Source organism: Lissotriton vulgaris, chromosome 7 (assembly GCF_964263255.1).
Source record: "Lissotriton vulgaris chromosome 7, aLisVul1.2, whole genome shotgun sequence".
Lineage (NCBI taxonomy): Eukaryota > Metazoa > Chordata > Amphibia > Caudata > Salamandridae > Lissotriton > Lissotriton vulgaris.
In genome coordinates, this window is record NC_141695.1 from 1,328,066,391 (window position 1) to 1,328,088,132 (window position 21,742).

Below are 21,742 nucleotides of genomic sequence, written 5' to 3' on the forward strand. Positions count from 1 at the left end.
AATGGAAGCTAGAAACTAAACGCCTAGGCCCTGAGGAACAATTTCATCCTATGGGAGATTCAGACACATTCAGAACTCTAGAAAATAGAGACACAGTTGAGACAGGCACTAATGTTTGGGAGTCTTACAAGGCAGTGATGCAGAATAGGATCCAAGATATTATCGCCTAGCAGAAAAGAAGGTGGTCAGAGAAGTGAAGGGATTAGAGCAACGTCTCCTGAAAGCAGGGGACCATAATGCCCACTCACTAAGCTCTTACACTAAAGAAGATAAAAGCCCTACAAGCTTAGAATGTAACACGTCACAGATGAGAAGCATAGTCAAATTTTGCCACATAACATCGCTTATATGAGGTCGGTGATAAAGGTGAGAAATTATCGGCCTGGCTGAGCTGCCGGGAAAAGGATACTCCCTCGGTTCACCAGATCATAGGGGCAGAGGGCATCCTCTATAATAAAGACAGGGAAAATAATTGAGGAATTCTTGAAATATTATGAGGCCCTTTACAAAGACCGCCCACTGGCATACGTTGTCGAAATAGAAATATCCCTAGCAGACATTATCTTACCGCCCTCTCTGGTGACGACTGCATGGCCATGGAAGAAGACATTACCATAGCAGAGGTCCAAAAGGCTACATTCCAAGAAAACATAGGCAAAACCCCGGTATCTAACCACCTCCCAGCAGCTGAGTTTTTCAAGAGACAGGTAGATATTTTGCACCCTCATTTGTTTCAGCTATATTAAATGGCAAAGAAGGAGGGCATTCTCCATCCTGATCTGCACAAAGCTATGATTGTGGTCATTCACAAAGCTGTCAAGCCCCCAGAAGTCTGTAGCTCTTATAGATTGATCTCATTGATCAATACAGAAAGTCCTGACTACTGTCCTGGCAAATAAAGTCGTGGGGTTTTTTTCTTCATTCATCCATAAAGACCAAACTAGATTTCTGCCGAGGCATTCCACCAGAGCGAATCTGCTTAGTCTAAATAGTTGGATGATGGATGTCCAAGACAGGCTGGAACCACCTGTGAATGTATCATTGGATGCTGAAAAGGCCTTTGACGAGGTACATTGGCTTTTCATGGTGCAAACTCTGAGGAGGATGAGATTTGGAAAGGAGTTTATGTAGTGGATTGGTCTGCTACATGAGAAACCTACAGCCGCAGTCAGATTCAACAGAGCAATGTCATCAGAATTCCCTATTAGGAGGGGAACTCATCTGGGCTACATACATTCCCCCCTCGTGTTTGCCTTAACCCTGTAGACGCTGGCGTGTGTAGTCCGGAAACATTAGTACATTGAGGGTTTCTGGGTGGACGGTTCCCTGATCACAAATAAAATAGTGTAAATATATGCTGATTACATCCTGTTATACTTGGCCAGGCTAAAAGAGCCATTCCCTGGGGTGTTTCACACCTTTGAAAAATATGGGGCATGTTATGGTTATAAGATAATCTGGGACAAATTGATTATCTTCCCCCTTGGAGAATATACTAGCCTGACTGACATCCCTGTGAGGCTCAGGGTAAATAGGGAGGTATTTAAATACTTAGGGATCTACTCCACAGTTGACCATTGGAGGTGCATAGAGTTTAGTCTCAACACAGTGTTGACCGCCTTTCATATAGACTCCAATCACTGGTAGAAACTTCCCCTTACAATATTAGGAAGAGCAGCAATGTTCAAATGGATAACACTTCCTAAATTCTTATACGCCCTGTATGTATATTGTAGAACCCCAGATGATATATTTATCAAAATTGATGATGCACTTCGAAAATTACCGTGGTAAGACAGGCACCCTAGAACAGCCCTTAGGATGTTACAGCATAATTCCTATTATGGGGGGATCGCTCTACCAGATATCAAGGCATATTACTGGGTATCTCATTTACTGGTGATAAATGATTGGGGGTATATGGTGGGTAACCATCCTACTTACACCTAGAAAAGAGTACATTCTAAACTTGCTCAAACCTCCACTATCTACATGGGGAAAGGGAACGAGAGGCTTATTGCCAGCTAGCCAAGTTGTGAATGGGATGGAGCCAGAAAATCACCAGGAAACTCCTGTATGGGTGGGACAATATTTTAAAAACATAGGAAAATTGAAGGGGTCCGTGGCCTGGGACTATATGGGTATCCCTACTGTAAAGGATTTGCTTGAAAAGGGAGAGTTGATGCACTTCTCGTCCCTGCATAGACAATTCAAACTCCATGACAATCAATTTTAGAAATTTCTACAACTATTCCATGCCTGGAAAGCAGAGAATATTCCTCTGGACATCTCGGAATACAGAAGGCAGACGTCCAATTTGTTAAATACAGGAGAAAGCAGTCTTCCACAAGTATAAAACTAACAATAATAACATACCTGCTACCCTTCTAAAGCAAAGAGCTGCATGGGAAACTGAGGTCGGTGAACTAGAGGACTTGGTTTGGGAAACAGTGTTAATATTCCCTCAAGAGATCACGATTAAATCTAGGTTGCACCTCATGCAGCTCAAAATACTCAATAGGACCTATTATGATAGTGCCCTCCTCCACAGAATGGGTAGAGCAGCTACGCAGGAAAGTCTTCGCTGTGGAAGAGTCAATGCCACTATTTTCACACAATATGGATGTGCCCAGTCCTTTGTTTATTCTGTCAAAAAATAATATGGGAGCTCAGCGCAATACTAGGGACACCTATACCGGAGGATCCTAAGTACGTACCCAAGGGTATCCCCAATGACTTGGATCTCCCACATATGAAATTAATATTCTGTAACTTGGGTTTGGTAGTGGTTAAAAGGGACCTGGCTAGGTATTGGGAAGCCCCGGACATACCAACCATGATTGAATTGAGATGGGGAGTGGATCTTTATATGCTAGCAGAGAGGATAGCATATAAATGTAGGGGCTGTCCATGTAAGTTTTTGCAAGAAATGTGGAATCTGGATCTCACACTATGGGCTGGAAGAGCTTGATGAAGCTGAATCTAAATCAGTATTGTAAACTCACTGATATGAATAGTATGGTGTACTATATCCATCTTTTTACAGATTTATTGGTGTTTTTTCTCCCAAGGTGCCTATCATTTAATGTGAAACCTTCTGATGTATTAATGTCCTTTCACAATGTTACGTTATTTGCAATGTCCAACAACTGGTGTCTCTTTTAGTATGACCTTCAAAACTCAATAAAATTAAAATTTTTGTTTAAAGAATTTACAATTTACCTCTACTTGCCATATGTGTTTTATGATATCAAACTAGACACCACAGGTAGGGAGGTATCATCTGGTGTAGGAGATTTTTGTGTCAGGTAGTTGACTACTGTACAGCACAGTTTGCATTATTTTTTAGTGTAATTGTGTGCACTGCCCTGGTATGCGCCAGAGGCATTCGAGTTAAGGGTAGGCCTTGGCGCAAACCGAGACATTGCACCAAATGTATGATTTGCACACAAACAGTAGCAATGTCAAGTCAAGTCAAGTCATAAAATTTATATAGCGCACTACATACCCAGAGGGTTTCAAGGCGCTTAGGAAGGGGAGGAGGATTATTTGTCAAATATCCACGTTTTAAGCTGCTTTCTGAACGCTAGGTGATTCTGGGTGAGGCGAAGGTAAGCGGGGAGTGAGTTCCATGTCTTGGCAGCCAGGTATGAGAAGGATCTGCCTCCCATGGTGGTCTTGTTGATGCGAGGTACAGTGGCGAAGGCTTGGCTGGAAGAGCGAAGTTGGCGGGAGGGGGTGTAGAAGGACAGTCGAGAGTTGAGGCAATCTGGTCCGATGTCGTAGAGTGATTTGTGTGCGTGGGTAAGCAGTCGGAAAGTAATCCTCTTATTGACGGGTAGCCAGTGGAGGTCTTTAGGGTGACCAGAGATGTGTTCGTTGCGTGGGATGTCTAATATGAGCCTGGCTGAGGCGTTTTGGATTCGTTGTAGTTTCTTCTGGAGTTTAGCGGTGGTACCTGCGTAGAGGGTGTTTCCGTAGTCCAGTCGGCTCGTGACTAGAGCGTGGGTGACTGTTTTCCTTGTTTCGGTGGGGATCCAGCGAAATGTTTTTCTGAGCATGCGAAGAATGTTAAAGCAGGAAGAGGAAACGGCGCTGACTTGTCTGTTCATTGAGAGTGAAGAATCCAAGATGACGCCAAGGTTCCGTGCGTGGTCTGTCGGGATGGGTGCATTTCCGAGGGCTTCCGGCCACCAGGAGTCGTCCCATGCAGAGGGGGAATTACCTAAGATGAGGACTTCTGTTTTGTCTGAGTTCAGTTTCAGACGGCTTTGTTTCATCCATTCGGCGACTTCTTTCATTCCTTCGTGTAGGTTAGTTTTGGCGGTGCTGGGGTCCTTGGTGAGAGATAGGATCAGTTGAGTGTCATCCGCGTAAGAGATGATGTTGAGGTTGTGTTGGCGGGCGATGGCGGCGAGGGGGCTCATGTATACGTTGAAGAGGGTGGGACTGAGTGAGGATCCTTGTGGTACGCCGCAGATGATTTCAGAGGCCTCGGACTTGAATGGTGGGAGGCGGACTCTCTGGGTTCTTCCGGTGAGGAACGAGGTGATCCATTCCAGTGCCTTTCCTTGGATTCCGATGTTTCTGAGGCGTTGTAAAAGGGTGCTGTGGCAGACTGTGTCGAAGGCTGCAGAGAGGTCGAGGAGGATGAGGGCGACTGTGTCTCCATTGTCCAGTAGAGTTCGAATGTCGTCTGTTGCTGCGATGAGGGCGGTCTCAGTGCTGTGTTTGGCTCGGAATCCAGATTGTGAGGGGGCGAGTGATTTGTTGGCTTCGAGGAAGGCGGCGAGCTGGTTGTTGACAGCTTTCTCGATGACTTTGGCCGGGAATGGAAGAAGCGAGATGGGGCGGTAGTTTTTGAGTTCGGTGGGGTCTGCTGTTGGTTTTTTCAGAAGGGCGGTGAGTTCAGCGTGTTTCCAGTCTTCTGGGAAGGTAGCGGAGTTGAAGGAGCAGTTGATGACGTCTCGGAGGTGCGGGGCTATGACGGAGTCTGCTTTGTTGAAGATGTGGTGAGGGCATGGGTCTGTGGGGGATCCAGAGTGGATGGAATTCATCAGGCGGATGGTGTCCTCAGTGGAGATTGGGTTCCAGGCGTTAAGGGTGTTAACGGGGGGAAGATGGTCAGCTGATGGTAAGGTGGGTTGGCTTCCGGGTTGGTTGTCAAAGCTGTTGTGGATGTCAGCAATCTTGTTGTGGAAAAAAGAGGCTAGGGAATCGCAGAGGGTTTGAGAGGGGGTGATGTCGTTGGAGTTGGCCGAGGGGTTGGAAAATTCCTTGACGATGTTGAAAAGTTCCTTGCTGTTGTGGGCGTTGTTGTCAAGTCGATCCTTGAGTGCTGTTTTCTTGGCTTTTCGGATCAGTTGGTGGTGAGTGCGGGTGGCGCTTTTGAAGGCGTCCTTGGTGCTGGTGGTTGGGTCTTTTTTCCAGGCCTTTTCAAGGGAGCGGCACAGTTTCTTGGACTTCTTGAGGTCATCGTTGAACCATGAGGCCTTCTTGATGCCAACTTTGTGTTGATGTTTTTTCAGTGGTGCTAAGGTGTCGGCGGTGTTGGATAGCCAAAGGGTGAGGTTGGAGGTGGCTTCGTTGGCGTTAGAAGAGAGGGCTGGGGAGGTTTGAAGGAGCGATGTGGAGATCTGCTCCGTGGTGATTTTGTTCCAGTTTCTTTGTAGAGTTGGTTGGAGGTGGATGATGGGTTTCGGCTTGTTGTAGGTGAAGTGAACGCAGCTGTGGTCAGTCCAGAGGAGATCCGTAGTGTGGCTGAAGGAGACATGGTTGCTGGAGGTGAAGATGGGGTCGAGTGTGTGACCTGCGATGTGGGTGGGGGAAGTGACCAGTTGTTTAAGTCCGAGGTTGGCTAGGTTGTCCAAGAGGGTGGCGGTGTTGCGGTCGTTGATTTTTTCAAGGTGGAAGTTGAGGTCTCCCAGAAGGATGTAGTCTTTGGAGGGGAGCGCGTGTGGGGTGATGAAGTCCGTGATGTCTTCACTGAATTTTGCGCGGGGTCCTGGTGGTCTGTAGAGGAGGGTGCCTCTGAGAGTGGTCTTGGGGTCGATGTGGATCTGGAAGTGAAGGTGTTCGGAGTTAGCGAGGTTGGCGTCAGAGCTGGTAGAGATGCGGATGGATTTCTTATGGACGATAGCGATTCCACCTCCTGTATGGTCGGTGCGGTCCTTGCGTGTGATCTTATAGTCATCAGGGATAGCGATGGCGATGTCAGGGGCGGAGGAAGCGTTCATCCATGTTTCCGTTAGGAAGGCGACGTCAGGAGAGATGGTGTCTAGTAGGTTCCAAAGGTCAATGGCGTGCCTGTGGACCGAGCGGGTGTTGAGAAGGATGCATTCTAGGTGGTTGGGGTCGGGAGTCTGTGGAGTGGTCGTAGCGGAGATGTTGTCGGTGCCGCTAAATTTGCAGGAGAGGCAGGAGAACGGTCCATGGGTGCGTCCAGGAGCGGCTTGGACGCAGGTCGGGGCGCGACCGGGGTTAAGGGCTAAGAGGGTGGCAGCATCGTAGGTAACGCGGGGGGGCTGGGCAGCGCGAGGGGCAGGGGGTCTGGCGCTGGGCGCGGTCCAGGCGCGGACGGGCGTAGACGGGCTTACCTTTGGCGCACCTTCGGCGCGGGTTGGGCGCGGTCGCTGCGCGTGGACGCTGCGCGCGGGAACTCCTGTCATATATGGATGGTGGAGGGGGAGGGGCGAGGGCGTCTCAGCTGGGAGGCGGGGCGGGCTAGGTAACAGGACAACAACAACAAAATGGAGGGCGCTTGGGGGAAAAGTCGAAAAGAGCAGCAAAGTCGCGCTGGCAAAGTGAAATGACACGATAATTAAACAATATGCAAAGCGGCATACACAGCGCACAGCAGGCAGTTCAATGAGCACAGATATCAGCACAAAGCGTTAGGAAAACGATACCGGGCCAAAGGGAGCGACCACTCGGCTGGGAAGCGTAGAGTGAGTCACGGTGCTTCTAGGTAACGGAGCGCTCTTTAACTTTGTGGGAGGGCGTCTCAGCTGGGAGGCGGGGCGGGCTAGGTAACAGGACAACAACAACAAAATGGAGGGCGCTTGGGGGAAAAGTCGAAAAGAGCAGCAAAGTCGCGCTGGCAATGTGGAATGACACAATAATTAAATAATATGCAAAGCGGCATACACAGCGCACAGCAGGCAATTCAATGAGGGCGCTTGGGGGAAAAGTCGAAAAGAGCAGCAAAGTCGCGCTGGCAAAGTGAAATGACACGATAATTAAACAATATGCAAAGCGGCATACACAGCGCACAGCAGGCAGTTCAATGAGCACAGATATCAGCACAAAGCGTTAGGAAAATGATACCGGGCCAAAGGGAGCGACCACTCGGCTGGGAAGCGTAGAGTGATGAAGACTCCCAGGGTGCAGCAAGTACATTTTCACTTGTGATGACTGTAAAATGTGTGTTTTGATTTGGATTGTAGCTTTCCATTGAAAAGTGTCTAATGATAGAGCATCAGTCTTTCAGAGTTTAGTAACTTGAGATCTTTTTCCTTATTTCCTAGGATTTCTCACTATGGCCTCTGTGGAAGGTAAGAAGATCAACCTGTTGTTTCCCCCATATGTCCATGTTCATTGTGTGAAAACAGGAATGTTTGGCACTCCCAAGGTTCAAGGAGGTGGATGTGCTTTTAAATGAACCAAGAACCCCAGAATACAATGAGAAACTGGGTAGCATACACCAGGGATTAGTGAGGGATCTGGCGGAGGTACTTCACCCGGTGGTGCCAACCCGAAAGAAAAAGACCCATGTTCCCACCTGGTACACCTCCTCCTGTAGGGCAGCCAAATCTGAGCTTATTGCCGCAATTAAGGAGGGGTCAAATAAGGCCAAGGTACGTGAGCAAAGGAAGGAGTATAAATCAGTGATGGCAAATGCCAGGATCGAGTGGGACTGGAACCACTGGCAGGACCTCCACAATGCCCTAAAAACCAGGGACTCCAGGATATTCTGGGCCCTGGTAAATAATGGGATGGGGGAACTCAAGAAAGCAATTGAACCCAACATTGCCCCTGCGGTTTGGGAGGCTCACTTTGGGGCACTCTATCAAGACACTAATACTTGCCCAGATAGAGCCCTGTCAGTGCCCATAGGTTCTCAGGATTCAGCCCTGGAACTATCCCTAGGGGAGGTGGAGGCTGCTCTGGAGCACTTATCGTTGGGGAAGGCGCCGGGTCTGGATAAGTTACCCGGGGATCTTTTTAGGCATCATCCGGACATCTGGGGTCCGTACCTCCTTATTCTTTTTAATGCCATCTTAGGAGGTATGGCGATCCCCGGGTCTTGGCTGGGGGCAGAGATTGTACCGATTCACAAGAAGGGGTCCACTCTGCTCCCGGCCAACTACAGGCCCATTAGCCTAATAGATGTACCCCAAAAGCTCTTTGCGCGCCCATCCTTAACCATCTGCTGGATTGGGTGGAGGACAATGACATCATGAGCCCCCTCCAGGCTGGCTTCAGAAAGAACACGTTGACCATGGACCAGATCTTCCGCCTCCTCCTCCTTTATTGGAAGACGGTGACGTTAGAGGGGGGAAGACTGTACATGGTCTTCGTGGATCTGAGGTCAGCCTTCGATCTAGTCCCTAGAAGGAAATTATGGGAGGTTTTGGAAAAGCTAGGAGTACCCCCTCAGTTACTCAGCATTATCATCAGGTTGCATGAGAACAACTATGCACAAGTGAGGTGCGGAAGGGATGGCAAGCTTTCGTCCAGATTTCCGGTCCATCGAGGAGTCAGACAGGGCTGTGTCCTGGCACCGACCCTGTTCTGTCTTTTCATTAACAGCGTTATACTTCATCTTGATAACGTTAAGGACAATGATGCCCCGCTCCTGGGAGGCAGGAGGGTCCCGGCAATAATGTTTGCTGACGATACCCTCCTGCTTTCCAAATCCCCCATGGGGATTCAGAGGATCGTGAACGGTTTTGGTCTTTTCTGTCGCCAACACGGGCTGGAGGTGAACACAGAAAAGACCAAGTTCATGATCTTCAATCCCCCCTCCAAAACCAGACCCAATCCCACACTGGGGGAAGTTAGTCTTGAGAGGGTCTCGACCTTCATATATTTGGGGGTAACACTCCAGGAAAACCTCTCATGGGACTGCCAGATAGCTAGATCCAGGGTAAAATTGTCCCAGCTATCGGGTGCAATGCTGAAGGTGGCTAATAAGTCCACCTTTAAGCCTGTAAGCCCGGCCCTGGAAACATATAGGTCCCAAGCCAAGGCAGCAGCCATGTATGGTAGCGAGTTATGGGGACACAAAGCAGGGAAGGCTTTGGCAGGAGTGGAAAACAGTTTTCTAAGACGCCTACTTGGTCTCCCGCAAGGCACGCCACTCCTGCCCCTAAGACTAGATATGGGTCTTCCCTCCATTGCTGAAGATCTTCTGTCAAAACCCGTGAAGTTTTGGCACCGGATATGGACTACTGATGAACTCCACCACTACAGACAGGACCTTATTCATGTAATGAGCTTGAATGGCAACAACAAAATTCCCTGGCTGGCTTTTATCAAGACGGAATTGCTCAGTATGAACTTGCCAGACCTATGGGATGATCCAGCTCAAGGCTGCCAAAGGATTACCCGTAAAACCCTGGCCCAGATGTATAAGAATAAGAACTTGTCTCACATGGAAAATGCGTATAATAGTGGCACCCTGACGGCACGTTTTATGGAATCCAAAAATTCTTATGTTTTCGAACCTTTTATGGATTTTATCTTTCCTGTTCTGGCGAGGAAATTGTTTGTGCAATGGAGGTTCGGCACACTCCCTACTAAAACATTTACCTCCAAATGGGCAATAGGGGGTGACAAACTCTGCCCATGCTGTAATGCCCATGATGAAGATGACCTACATATAATGTTTGTTTGCCATGCTTACCATAGACCCAGGAAGTACTGAATAGCACTGCTCTGCCGGAACCTGGGGTTCGGGAAGTACTTACAGGCTTACAGGGTCATGAAAACCAGTACTCCGGGCCACATTGTGTTTGCTGTATCAAAATTCTTAATGGCAGCGTGGATTATTAGGAAGAAAATGTCCCCCTGAACTGGTACTGCCTTGCACCCTCTATTCCCTGCTGGTCCAGTATAGAGTTTTTATATGTATTAAATACTGTATTTTAAATGTATGTATTGTATTTTACTGCATCTTTTATGGCCTATATGGCCGAAATAAACAATTTTTGGAATTGGAATTGGAATTGGAATTGGAATGAGACAAGCTAGAATGTTGCTGAATTCATCAGAGCTTCAGTTAAGCCGCTTTGCATACTTCTAATTCTAGAAAAAAATCGAAAACCTTTTCTGCAAATCAAAGCCAGATAGTCAAATATTTTAATACATTTCTAGGTTCTTAGTCCAGCCCATACATTTAGAGCCGTAATTATAAAAGATTGAAAACTGTGGCTGTGAATTAGAACTGAAAATTATAAGTACCTTCCGTTTTTCTAAGGTGTCTTCTTGTTGCCACACTTCAGCGTTGTACTCAATAATCTGCCAAAAAATGTTTTCGACATCTAGTTTGCCAAACTACAACATTTTTCACCAAGCATAGTTTGTTAAAAAATTGTAATGTCTCAAGAAAAGGAAAATTAGTGAAGTTGTTACTTTTTATACTACAGTGCAACCAGTGAAGGAAATGAGTGAATTCCACCAAAACCCAGTTAGAAAAGCTACTTCTGGGTTCAGGTGACAAAGTGAAATGTGCCAAATGTGTAATAGAGTCCAAGCTGCATACAAGCTGTGTGGCTTGCAAAAGCCGCGCACTATTCACAAGGTGTGTTACCACAATTATACTCTCAAACAAATTAATTAATTGCTCTTTTCAATTTCACTGCTATAGTTTATAGTTCATTTTCATTGCAATAAACCAATCATCATGATTATGTACATCGTATTTACAATGAATCAACTGATATTTGTACAAATTTCATTCTTGTACATATTACATAATTCAACAAGTTGGCTGTACAGTTAACATCTCCATAGATGATGGCCAATGTATTTCGGAACCAAATGGTTCCTTCCTCAGGGAATAATCTGTAAGAAACATAAAATAAACTAGTGTTAATGTCCATGGGGATCATTGTAGTGTGTGTCCTGGTATTACCTAGACGTGTGCCTACCTTATTTGTTGATAAAGTGATCATCCTTAAAGGTACCAAAACCTCAGACCTAAAAAACCAAAGATGACACTAAGACTCCATGCATGACTACGCTCAATATGTCGCAATGACAGACTCTGCTGGATAAACCTAAAACATGATAACTTACCATCCGATGCCGTAGCACTGAGATGGTGATCACTGTAAAAAACAATTTATAAAACAAATCAAATTTCTTTCTTGCACCAAAGTAATGGTGCTGACACTTTCAACTTTATGAAATGCATACCTTATACTCCCTTGTCTGTTGCGAGATGCTGTGAGGACACATAAAAAACCACATCAAAACAAAATAGACAATAGTCAGCTTAGTGCCGCTATACCATGTGTTGCACAAAATCGGGCCTGAAAGATCTAAAAAAGCTCTTATCCCAATGTGTTCAATATCGCTGTGATCTGTAATAAACAACAACAAATCAATCTCTAGATCAAGAGAGATAAAAAGATGCTCAAGACCTAAACTATCATCGCGAGTACACGCCGCATACCTGTAAAATATGCCAAATCTTGCTCTATACTCGATGATCTCCAAACCGATACGACCACGCCAACGCGATGCTCCTACTTTTGTGTGCAACTGATGACGGACAATCCATAACAACCGCGGCGGCCATTTTGAAATGGTCTGATTCAAAATACATCGGAGCGTCCCACCCTGAGTGTTGCAGGACGATGATACTAATCTCAATAATAATTTTGTTCATATGAACGAAAACTCAAGTCCACGGAGTAAATATATATGTTGAAAACTCAATTTAAAAATTAAACAGTCGTCTCTACTCCTGTGGCGGCCATATTAAAACAGGTGCCAAGTCTATAGACTATGTGGACGAATGCCCACACTAACGCTGAGAACTGAGATGATGTCATTAAGAAATAAAACAAAATATAAAAGTGCCTCATATGCAAACTTTAGCAAGGGTATCCTTATCCTGTCCAAACTATACCGGATAGCTTAACCCCGTTACAACTCGTGACCAAAATACGTAGCCCAAATACACCGAAAATACAAAGAGAAACCTATTGGATCAAACATCTCAATACTATGATACCAGTAGGGCTTAATGACAGGATAGATTACTCTTGTTTTTTTTGAGTCTCATGAAAAACAGATAGGTTGGTTAACAGGAGGTGAACTTTATTGATCACATTGTGATGAACATTATTTTGTATATTTATCAAGATGTTTATTCGTTGTAATTTCTCAATGTACTGTATTTTTGCATATTTGTAAAAAAAAATTTGTATGTGTATTCATGTTCATCAACTTAAGTCTTTTGTTCCTTTATGTACGGGAATTTTACTTGCCAGATAACATCTATATCGAGAGACAGGGCATAGCAGACGACAAACATATGCATATAGTACACAGGGGGTGACATCCCTTCTTGGTTGCAGCACCATTTGGAGTTTTGGATAAAACATAGGTAATTAAGAGGAGATGAGTGCATCCCTAACCCACAATAGAAAATTTCTATAAATGTGTAATAGAGTCATTTTCTGACATGGCATCACATTTCAGCAGAGCCCCCACGTTGTCTGTTTTGTGTTCAGAGCTGGGGGAGTTTCTTATTTTCTCGGCCCAAAACAAACACCTGTTTTATATGGTCATCAACCCTCATTTTAATTTCATATCATCCTGGCTGGCAGCTATCTGGAAACTGACACCTATACGTCAGTGCAATGGAATATAAACAAGCACTGGTAAATTCATTAGGGTTTCCCCTATGTGATTAATAACAAGCTGTTTTTGTTGTAAGTTGTAGCTTGCTGAGTAGTGTACACTATGAGTTACAGAAAGTCTGTTAAAGTGTTATGACTTGTTTTTGTACCAAAAGGTGATATATTGTGCTGTTACAAGTTGTATATGTGGGTAAGTAATAGCAAGATTTTGAAAATTGAAATGAAAGAGGAAATTAATAGAACTAATTGATGTAACAGAAATGTGTTGTGCTTAGAGGAATTCTGACAATTTTTGGGCTCGATGCTGCTGCACCTACTGCACCATTCAAATCATGCCCCTAGTGCCTGCAAGATAACTGCATTTGTGAATGCCTTTTTAGTAGTAAACTATAGAAATATTTGGTGTGCATAGGAGTTATGGCAACTTTTGGCCCCAGATATCATGACCTTAAGTAAGGTAACTGCACTTGTGACTGCGTATTTAGTAGTTAAATGCAGCATTGCTTGGTGTTTAGAGGAGTTCTGACAACTTTTGCCCCTGGTTCTACTGCACCTGCAGCACCATTGAAACCATGTCCCTTGTGCCTGCTAGATAACTGCTTGTGTGACTGCCTGTTTAGTGGTACAATTAAGCAATATTTTGTGTTTAGTGGGGGTCTCTAGAAAGTTTGGCACCAGTGCACCTGCTGCATCATTCAAATCAAGCCCCTTTAAACTGCAAAATAACTGCAATTAGTGCTGTCTGCATCGTAGTACAATATAGCAATATTAGGTGTTTAGAGGAGTTCTGACGACTTTTGGGTCCGGTGCCACTGCATCCGCTGCACCATTCAAATCATGACCCTGTTGTCTGAAAGATAACTGCGCTTTTGACTGCCTGTTTAGTAGTCACATTTAGCAATAATCTGGGTTTAGTGGGTTCCTAGAGCATTTGGCCCCAGACCCAGTGCACCTACTGCACCATTCAAATCAAGTACCTACTGCAATTGTGATTATATGCTTAGTAGTCAAATATAGCAATATTATGTGTTTAGAAGTTCTGACAACGTATGGACCCAGTGCTACTGCATCTGCTGCACCATTCAATTCATCATTACACTGCAGACTGCAAGATAATGGCAATTGTTACTGCCTGTTTAGTAGTAAAATATAGCAATATTAGTGTTTAGTGAAGTTATTAACACTTTTGGCCTAGTGCCACTGCACCTTTTGCACCATTCAAATCATGATCCTGTTGCCTGCAAGGTAACTGCACTTGTAGCTGCCTGTTTAGTAGGTAAATATTGCATAGTTCTTGTATATTACCTTTATTTTTAATGCACAACGTTTATTGCAAAATTTAGAATTTGATCATCGTGACCAAATAGAATATGTTGAAAAAATGAATCTGATAATGCCTACAAAATGAGAAGAAATGCACTGAGGCATGAATTGGAAATGCCATAAATGTTCTAAAGCTAAAGCATCGCCTTTTCACAACGAAGTAATACAAATCAAGCATTCTAACATACTGTTAGAAGCTGTCTGCCTTTTCCCTGGGAAAAAAGCTTATCTTGACAGTGAATGGGGCCTAAATAGTGTGAAGAGCTTTAGTAGAAGAAGTATCTTAAATGGTGCAGCTAGGGGAAGTTAACAAAAAAAGTTCCACCCAAAAGCGATTTAATACAGTAATTCTGCTTTGGCAACTGATAAGAGTCCCCTTTTACGATATATTACATACAAAAGATTTCAAAAGCGCTGTGCAGGCGAAACCTAAAAAGGCACACAGCTTGTTATCACTCAATAGATACTTATAAGAAACTACGATTTGGAGGTAGGTTTCTAACTTTGGTCAGTCCCCATATCTTAGACGTATTCTTGCATTGCGAGAGTGCCAGGTGTAACTGTGTATAATTAAACAAAAAATTATTGAAATGCCACTTACTAATTTATTTTTTCATTCTTTCATGGAGCTACTTATCCCAGTGGAGAGTGTCAGAGAGCTTTACATCATACTTATAAACACACGAACACAAAAATCATTCAACTGTGGAAATCAGTGTACAGGAAATGTTACATAAGATAATGAGGGTTATACTGTGTGGGAGTCACATTTAGACTAAACTTGTAGATGTTATATGTAGTGTGCATGGTCGGCTGGAACACAAAGTCAGGATTTAAGTTGCTGATATTGAAAAACAGTGGTCTGTGACCCTTTCTTTCATTAAACTGAATTAATCCGTACATAATCAATATTTCCACATTAATAAAGGGTATGTCTCTCAGATCAACCCTAATCAATAAATGTACCAAATTCACACAAGAACAAAATGCAACAGCGATGATTACAAAATCAGGGACAATTTTAATTCATTATATTTCCAAACAACTATCTCATAAATAGAAGCTTTTAAGGATGCCCAAAGAGAGCGTGCAAGGAATAAGGAAAATATCAGGTGATTAGAAGGAAAAGTTCAGACAGGGACATAAAATTATTCATACATTTCTTATACACAGGATCGGTTCCACAGTATTTTTTCCAGTTCCAGCACTGAGTGGATAATGCTGCAGTCATCAATGGAAATCAAACTGCAACATTTAGCATAATTTATGTAAACTGCCCAGATTGTAATACTCAGGTCAGAGTCCTGAATCCCAGTGGTCCTGCTCTTCCTCCTGGAAATAGGAAAATATGGAATACAATGATGTAGATTCAAAAGGGGTGTGCTGTGAGAAGTTGTGACGTCTTGTGGTACTCCTGGCTCACTTCTGGCATACAGAAGTAAGCCAGGAGTAATAGAAGAGCATGTAACAGTAAAATCTTTGCAAAATATGCCCTGAGTTGGTTAATAGTACAGTTTGCCCTTGCAGTGCTCGGAAGGCACAGTGAAATTCACAGTATATGTCAGCGACGGCTGGCATCTAGGAAGAGTGGGAGGGCAGGCAGATGAGTGGGTGGGTGGGTGCAAGCAACAAGATGAGTGGTGACTGTAAATGAAAAGCAATAGCCACTTACCTTGCTTGCTCCAGACGTCCTCGCTCCAGTCTGTGATTTCTCTGTCTCCTCCAGGCTCCGAGGCCACCAGCAAATTCCCCTTATAAATACTGGCACTAGTCTCATGCTGGCACTCGGCATGAGAGCAGTGGCAGGATTGGGGGGATCAGCTTCTCCCAGCACTCTCAAGAGCACTGGAGGCCTGTGCTTTCTCTAACCCAGCTGTCTAACACAGCTGGGTTAGAGAGGTTTAAAATGTGTATGTCAGGCTGGCCGCTGCAAAATGGCCAGCCAAAGAGACATGCGCACTTTAAACTATGCACAGACAGCCCACTATTCATCCCTGCAGCTGCTGCCACTCAGCAGGCTCTGCTTCGTCCTGACAGTCAATTAGGGGCAAAACCAGTAACAACAGAGGATTGTTCAAAGCAAATTAAATAATTTAACCCAGGTCGGCCTTTCAGAATTAATTACGAGTTAATACAAGGTCAGTGCTAATGCAAAATATCACCCAGAATAATTTTCAGCCATAATCTTAATGACGAATTACTTCCATGGGCGATTCGGCAGCCCCGGCCTACGCTAACCTGTTCATGGAAAGATATAAGGAAAAAAACTACTCAACGAAGAACCATGGGTAACTCATACATAAATCATCCTTAAATACATAGATGACATATTCCTAATATGGAGTGGACCCAAAACAACACTAATTGAAGCTATTGATAACCTCAACAAAAAAGACGATCGGATACAATTTACATATGAGATCACCAAAACCGCCACAGGCTTTACCACAGATATCTACCGTAAACCCACAGACCGCAATGATCTATTACATTATCATAGATTCCACCAGGACAGCTTAAAACATCATCTATCATTTTCACAAATGCTACGAGTTAAAAAGATATTCTCAACACCACAAATAGCTGAAATGAGAATTGATGACATGAAATCCAGATTCATACAAAGAGGGTATCCCAAAGAGGTTTTGGATCAAGCGCAAAAAAGATGCACAGAAAGAACCAGACAGGAATTATTGCAAAATAAACCAAGTAAAGACAACACCAGAGTGGTAGTGGTATCTAAATATTCCACGAAAAGTAAAGCATATTGGAATATTATCAAGAGACACTGGTCTATTCTATCACAAGAAACTGATTTTAATAACATCTTTGACGAAGCACCAATTTTCGCTTACCAAAGATCCAGCACAATGGGAGAAATTTTGAAATTTAAAACTGAACACAACAAACAAACTTATAATGGAACAATCCCATGCTACAACTGCAGCAACTGCAATAATGTCATGAGGGGAGCCACTATTACCCATCCCAGAAAAGGTCACACCATAAAATTGAAAGTAACAGCCACTTGTGACACTATGAATGTTATATACCTATTGAAATGCCCTTGCGGTCAGGGATATGTTAGAAAAACAGAACGGAAGATGAAAACAAGAATGAAAGAACATAAATCCAACATACGGAATAATTCCATAAAATCCACAGGAGCGTGTCACTTTTTCGAGAAATCACACAATATCAGCCAGCTTCGATTTACCATCCTGGAGATTGTACCCAACGTTGAAGGAAAAGACAATAATAAACAATTACTGCAACAAGAAAATCACTCAATATACCATCTTTAATCCCTAAAACCTTTTGGAATGAACGAGAGGGTGGAATACAGTTGCTACCTGTAACATTAACGATTAGGATATAGTACATATACATATTTAGCTTCATGTTTGACTTTGCAACAATGGGCTTTTTGAAACATCCATGCAACATATTTGTTTTTATTATTGTGTTTTTCTTTTTTCACTGACTTGCTACACACTCTAAGATGACCCCACCATACCAGTTGTGTTAGTCCTTCTACTATTTTTAGTCACACACACGTCAGGGATTACTTCCGCATTTTAGCGTCTTCGCAATCACCTCATTTTGCTACCACACGGCGAGGAACAGCCGAGCGTTTTGATCTGCATATTGAAGTCAGCGCACCCTTTCACCGGGGCGAGATGTAGCTGTTTGCACAAGTAAGATACTACCTAGGAGCACCGCTCAAGAGACCAACAGAATGGCAAGTATGGCATGGTGCACATAACGAAACACCTCGCTGTTAACATGATTTAGAGCACGAGCATTAGGTACGCGCGTTTGCAAAGAATTAAGACGATGTCGATCTATTTATGTTTACCGTGACGTTTAAAAAAAAATAAAAAAAATGTTATGCATGTTTCCAAATAACTCACTGACCCATAACACACTTTAGCCAGTCACTCCAATTAGCTGCGGGGCACAACTTTGAGAACTTATTGAGCAAGTTGTCATCAATAGGTATCATTAAGCACTTACCACATGTAGGAATGTACACGTATTTCACCACCAAAGTCACGATTTACTGGATGTGCATTATCTAATTAGATCCACAAATATTAAACCATATTTTTGTTTGTAGATACATGTTCCCTGATGAAGACTTAATATAAGCCGAAATGCATTGGTCAAAGAATTAACATGTATTTTGAGATTCAAGGAACTCGAACCAATCAAATAAAACTACTATGATATACTGCCCTGAATGGACGTCATTGCGTTTTGAACCTAACATAAAGAAGAAAGGATAAATAGTGGAAAACCCAATAGTTGGGACACTGCTGTGACCAGGGGACGTTTCCCAGTACAGGGGTACGCTGATATATTTAATCAACATGTATTACGGATTACACACCCATGGAGCACGCTACAACTGAGAAAATTTGGAATTATATAGGTTGTGCAAGTGTATACCATTTCTTACCCACAGATGTGGCAGGCAACTTGCAATTTAAACCTCCTCCTGCATTACTATTCAGAAGCGACACAAAAGTGTAGAGATAGGACAGCTGAACAACATGTCCTAAAACATTATTGTGAATGATCAATCGATCAATCAGGGGAATTATAAGCGTTCTACTCACATGTGAGGGTCTTAAGGCTCGGGGGGGGGGGGGGGGGGTAAGCAGCTCTGTTCAGTCAAGGAGCCAGGCCTTGAGCATCTTTCTGAAGATGTTCAGGGAGGGGGGCGCATCTGATGTTGAGCGGGAGCTCGTTCCAGGTCTTGGCTGCGATGTAGGAGGAGGTTCTTCCACCTATTCTAGCTCTGCAGATGAGCAGGATTTCGGAGAGGCCGAGGTTGGCAGATAAGAGGTTTCTTTTGGGTATGTGGAGGGAGATTCTCTCGTTGAGGTATTGAGGTCTGGGGGTGTGGATGCATTTGTAGGCGTGGGTGAGTATCTTGAATGTGACTCTGCTCTCAACAGGGAGCCAGTGAAGGTTTTGTAGGTGTTGGGTGGTGTGCTCGTGTCGAGGGATGTTGAGGATGAGTCTGGCTGCAGTGTTCTGTATGGTCTGTAGTTAGCGGATAAGAGACGCGTAGAGGGTGTTGCCGTAGTCCAGTCTGCTCGTAATGAGCACATGAATCATGGTTTTCCTTGATTTGTGGAGAAACCACTTGGAGGTCTTTTGGAGGGTTCGGAGGATGTTGAAGCAGCTGGAGGCGACAGCGTTGACCTGTCAGGTCATGGAGAGGGAGGAGTCGAGTACGATGCTGAAGTTTTGGGTGTGGTTTGTGGGTTGGGGGGGCTGCTTAGGGTGGTAGGCCCCCAGGTGTTGTCCCAAGCCAAGGGGGAGGGTCCAAGGATGAGGACTTCTGTCTTCTCCTAGGTGAGCTTCAGGCAGTTTCTGCTCATCCAGTATGCAACGTCCTTCATTCCTTCCTGGAATTTGAGTCTGGTGGTGATTGAGTCCTTGGTGAGGGAGAGGATGAGCTGGTGTCATCGGTGTAGGATACTATGCTGAGTTTGTGCTTTCTCACAATGGTGGCGAGGGGGGCCATGTAGATGTTGAAGACCATGGGGCTGAGCGCTGATCCTTGGGGCACTCCGCAGTTGATTTCCATGGGTTCAGAGAGGAAGGGTGGTAGTCTGACTCTTTGGGTTCTGCCGGTGAGGAATGAGCAAATCCAGTTGAGGTTGGTTCCTTGCATGCCGGCGTAATGACAGTATGTGTGCAGTGGGAGACGGTGTTGAATGCTGCAGAGAGGTCAAGTAAGATCAGGGCTTGTCCTTGGTCGAGGAGGGTACGGATGTCATCTGTGGCTGCAAGTAGAGCGGTTTCAGTGCTGTGGTTGCTACAGAATCCGGATTGGAAGGGGTTCAGGATGGAGTTTGCTTCGATGAATCTGGTTAATTGTGTATTGACGCTCTTTTCTGTTACTTAGGACGTGAAGGGGAGGAGGGAGATGGGTTGGTAGTTCTTCATGTCGGTGCGTTCTGCTGAGGGCTTCTTGAGCAGGGGTCTGACTTCTCTGCGTTTCCAGTTGTCTGGATAGGTGGTGGTGTTGATGTTGTGCCGTAGTTCGGCCGAGGTGACAGCTCTGTGGAAGATGTCCGGGGGCAGGGATCCATGGGGGCCACTAAATGGATGCCTTTCATGGTCGAGGAGGTGTCTTCGGTGTTGACTGGGGTCCAGGAGGAGATGGTGGCCTGGCTGGCATTTCTGGAGCAGGAAGTTGATTCAGAGTTGGGTGTCTGGTGGTCGTTGAAGTTGCTGTAGAGTGTCTTAATTTTCAGATGGAAGTAGAATCATAGAATTACATTTTAAAAAAGGTCAAAAATAATACTAGTCTGAGAATATAAATGATCACACTTACAAAATTCTTTAGAATTTGTAAGAAAAATATATTCCTTAGAGAGAGAGACAAAACCTGTGCTCTTGGACTTGCTCCAGGCCTTTGTGAAAAGCAAAGTCAACGTATTGCTGTGTTTGTATCTGGTTCAATTATACAGTGATGACCTCAATGGTTGTTACAGCCATACTGGGGAATCAAAAGCAGCCCTGGCAAAAATGCTTAAGTAAGGCCCTGCTCCCTTCCTCTCCTCGTGCAATCTATCTTTCCGCCCATCCATTCATTATCTCTTTCTTTTTCTCCCCTTCCTCTCTTCTCTCCCTCTCTGATCGCGTTCTATAAACCTTTCCTCCTCCCTTCTTTAAGATTTCAACTGTACAGTGCTTGCGCTGTGCGTGTGAAATGTCTTGTATTTAATATATTTTAAAAGTGGGCTCTGATCAGTTCCCATTGCCAAATTATTGTGTTCTCTTTTGTGTGGAACTTAAAGGCAGACAGCTTCTAACAATATGCTGAAAGGCTTGCTTTTTATGACTTAGCTGGGTAAAGCAAATGCTGTAGCCTTAGAATTTCGGTGGCATTTCCTATTCATGCCTTAGTGTCTTTCTTTGTATTTTTCAGGCATTATTGCATTGATTTTTTCAACTTAATCCATTTGGTCATTATGCCCACATTCTAAATGATGTAATAAACAATGTATGTTAAAATTAAAGTTAATATAAAAGAGCAATGCATATTTTACTATTAAACAGGCAGCCACAAGTACAGTTACCTCTCAGTTAAAAGGAACCTGTTATAAATGGTGCGGCAGGTGCAGTGGCACTGGGCCCAAAAGTTTTCTGGACTCCTCTAGACACCTAATAGTGCTCTATTTCACAATTTTACAGGCAGTCACAATTTAAGTTACCTTCTAGTTAAAAGAGGTTTGATTTAAATGGTGGAGCAGGTGCAGTCGCACCAGAGCCAAAAGTTGTCATAACTCCAATAAACACCAAATATTGCTATATTGTACTACTTAAGAGACAGTCACAAGTGTAGTTATCTAGCAAGTACTATGGTCCTGATTTCAATAGCACAGCAGGTGCAGTGGCATCGGGACCAAAAGCTTCATGCACTCAACTAAACACCAATTATTGCTATATTTTACAACTAAACAGGCAGTCACAAGTGAAGCTAACTTTCAAACACTAGAGTCATGCTTTGAATGGCGCAG

General features: G+C 44.1%; 1 protein-coding gene across 1 annotated transcript in view; it reads left to right on the plus strand.

Moving 5' to 3' along the window:
• LOC147703612 (serine protease 33-like) overlaps positions 1-21,742 on the plus strand; it is a 361,144-nt gene that overhangs the window by 31,421 nt on the left and 307,981 nt on the right. The window contains exon 2 of the mRNA XM_086931947.1: positions 7,527-7,553. Coding sequence (XP_086788073.1) covers positions 7,527-7,553 — 27 coding nt within the window. The remainder of the gene's footprint in view (positions 1-7,526; positions 7,554-21,742) is intronic.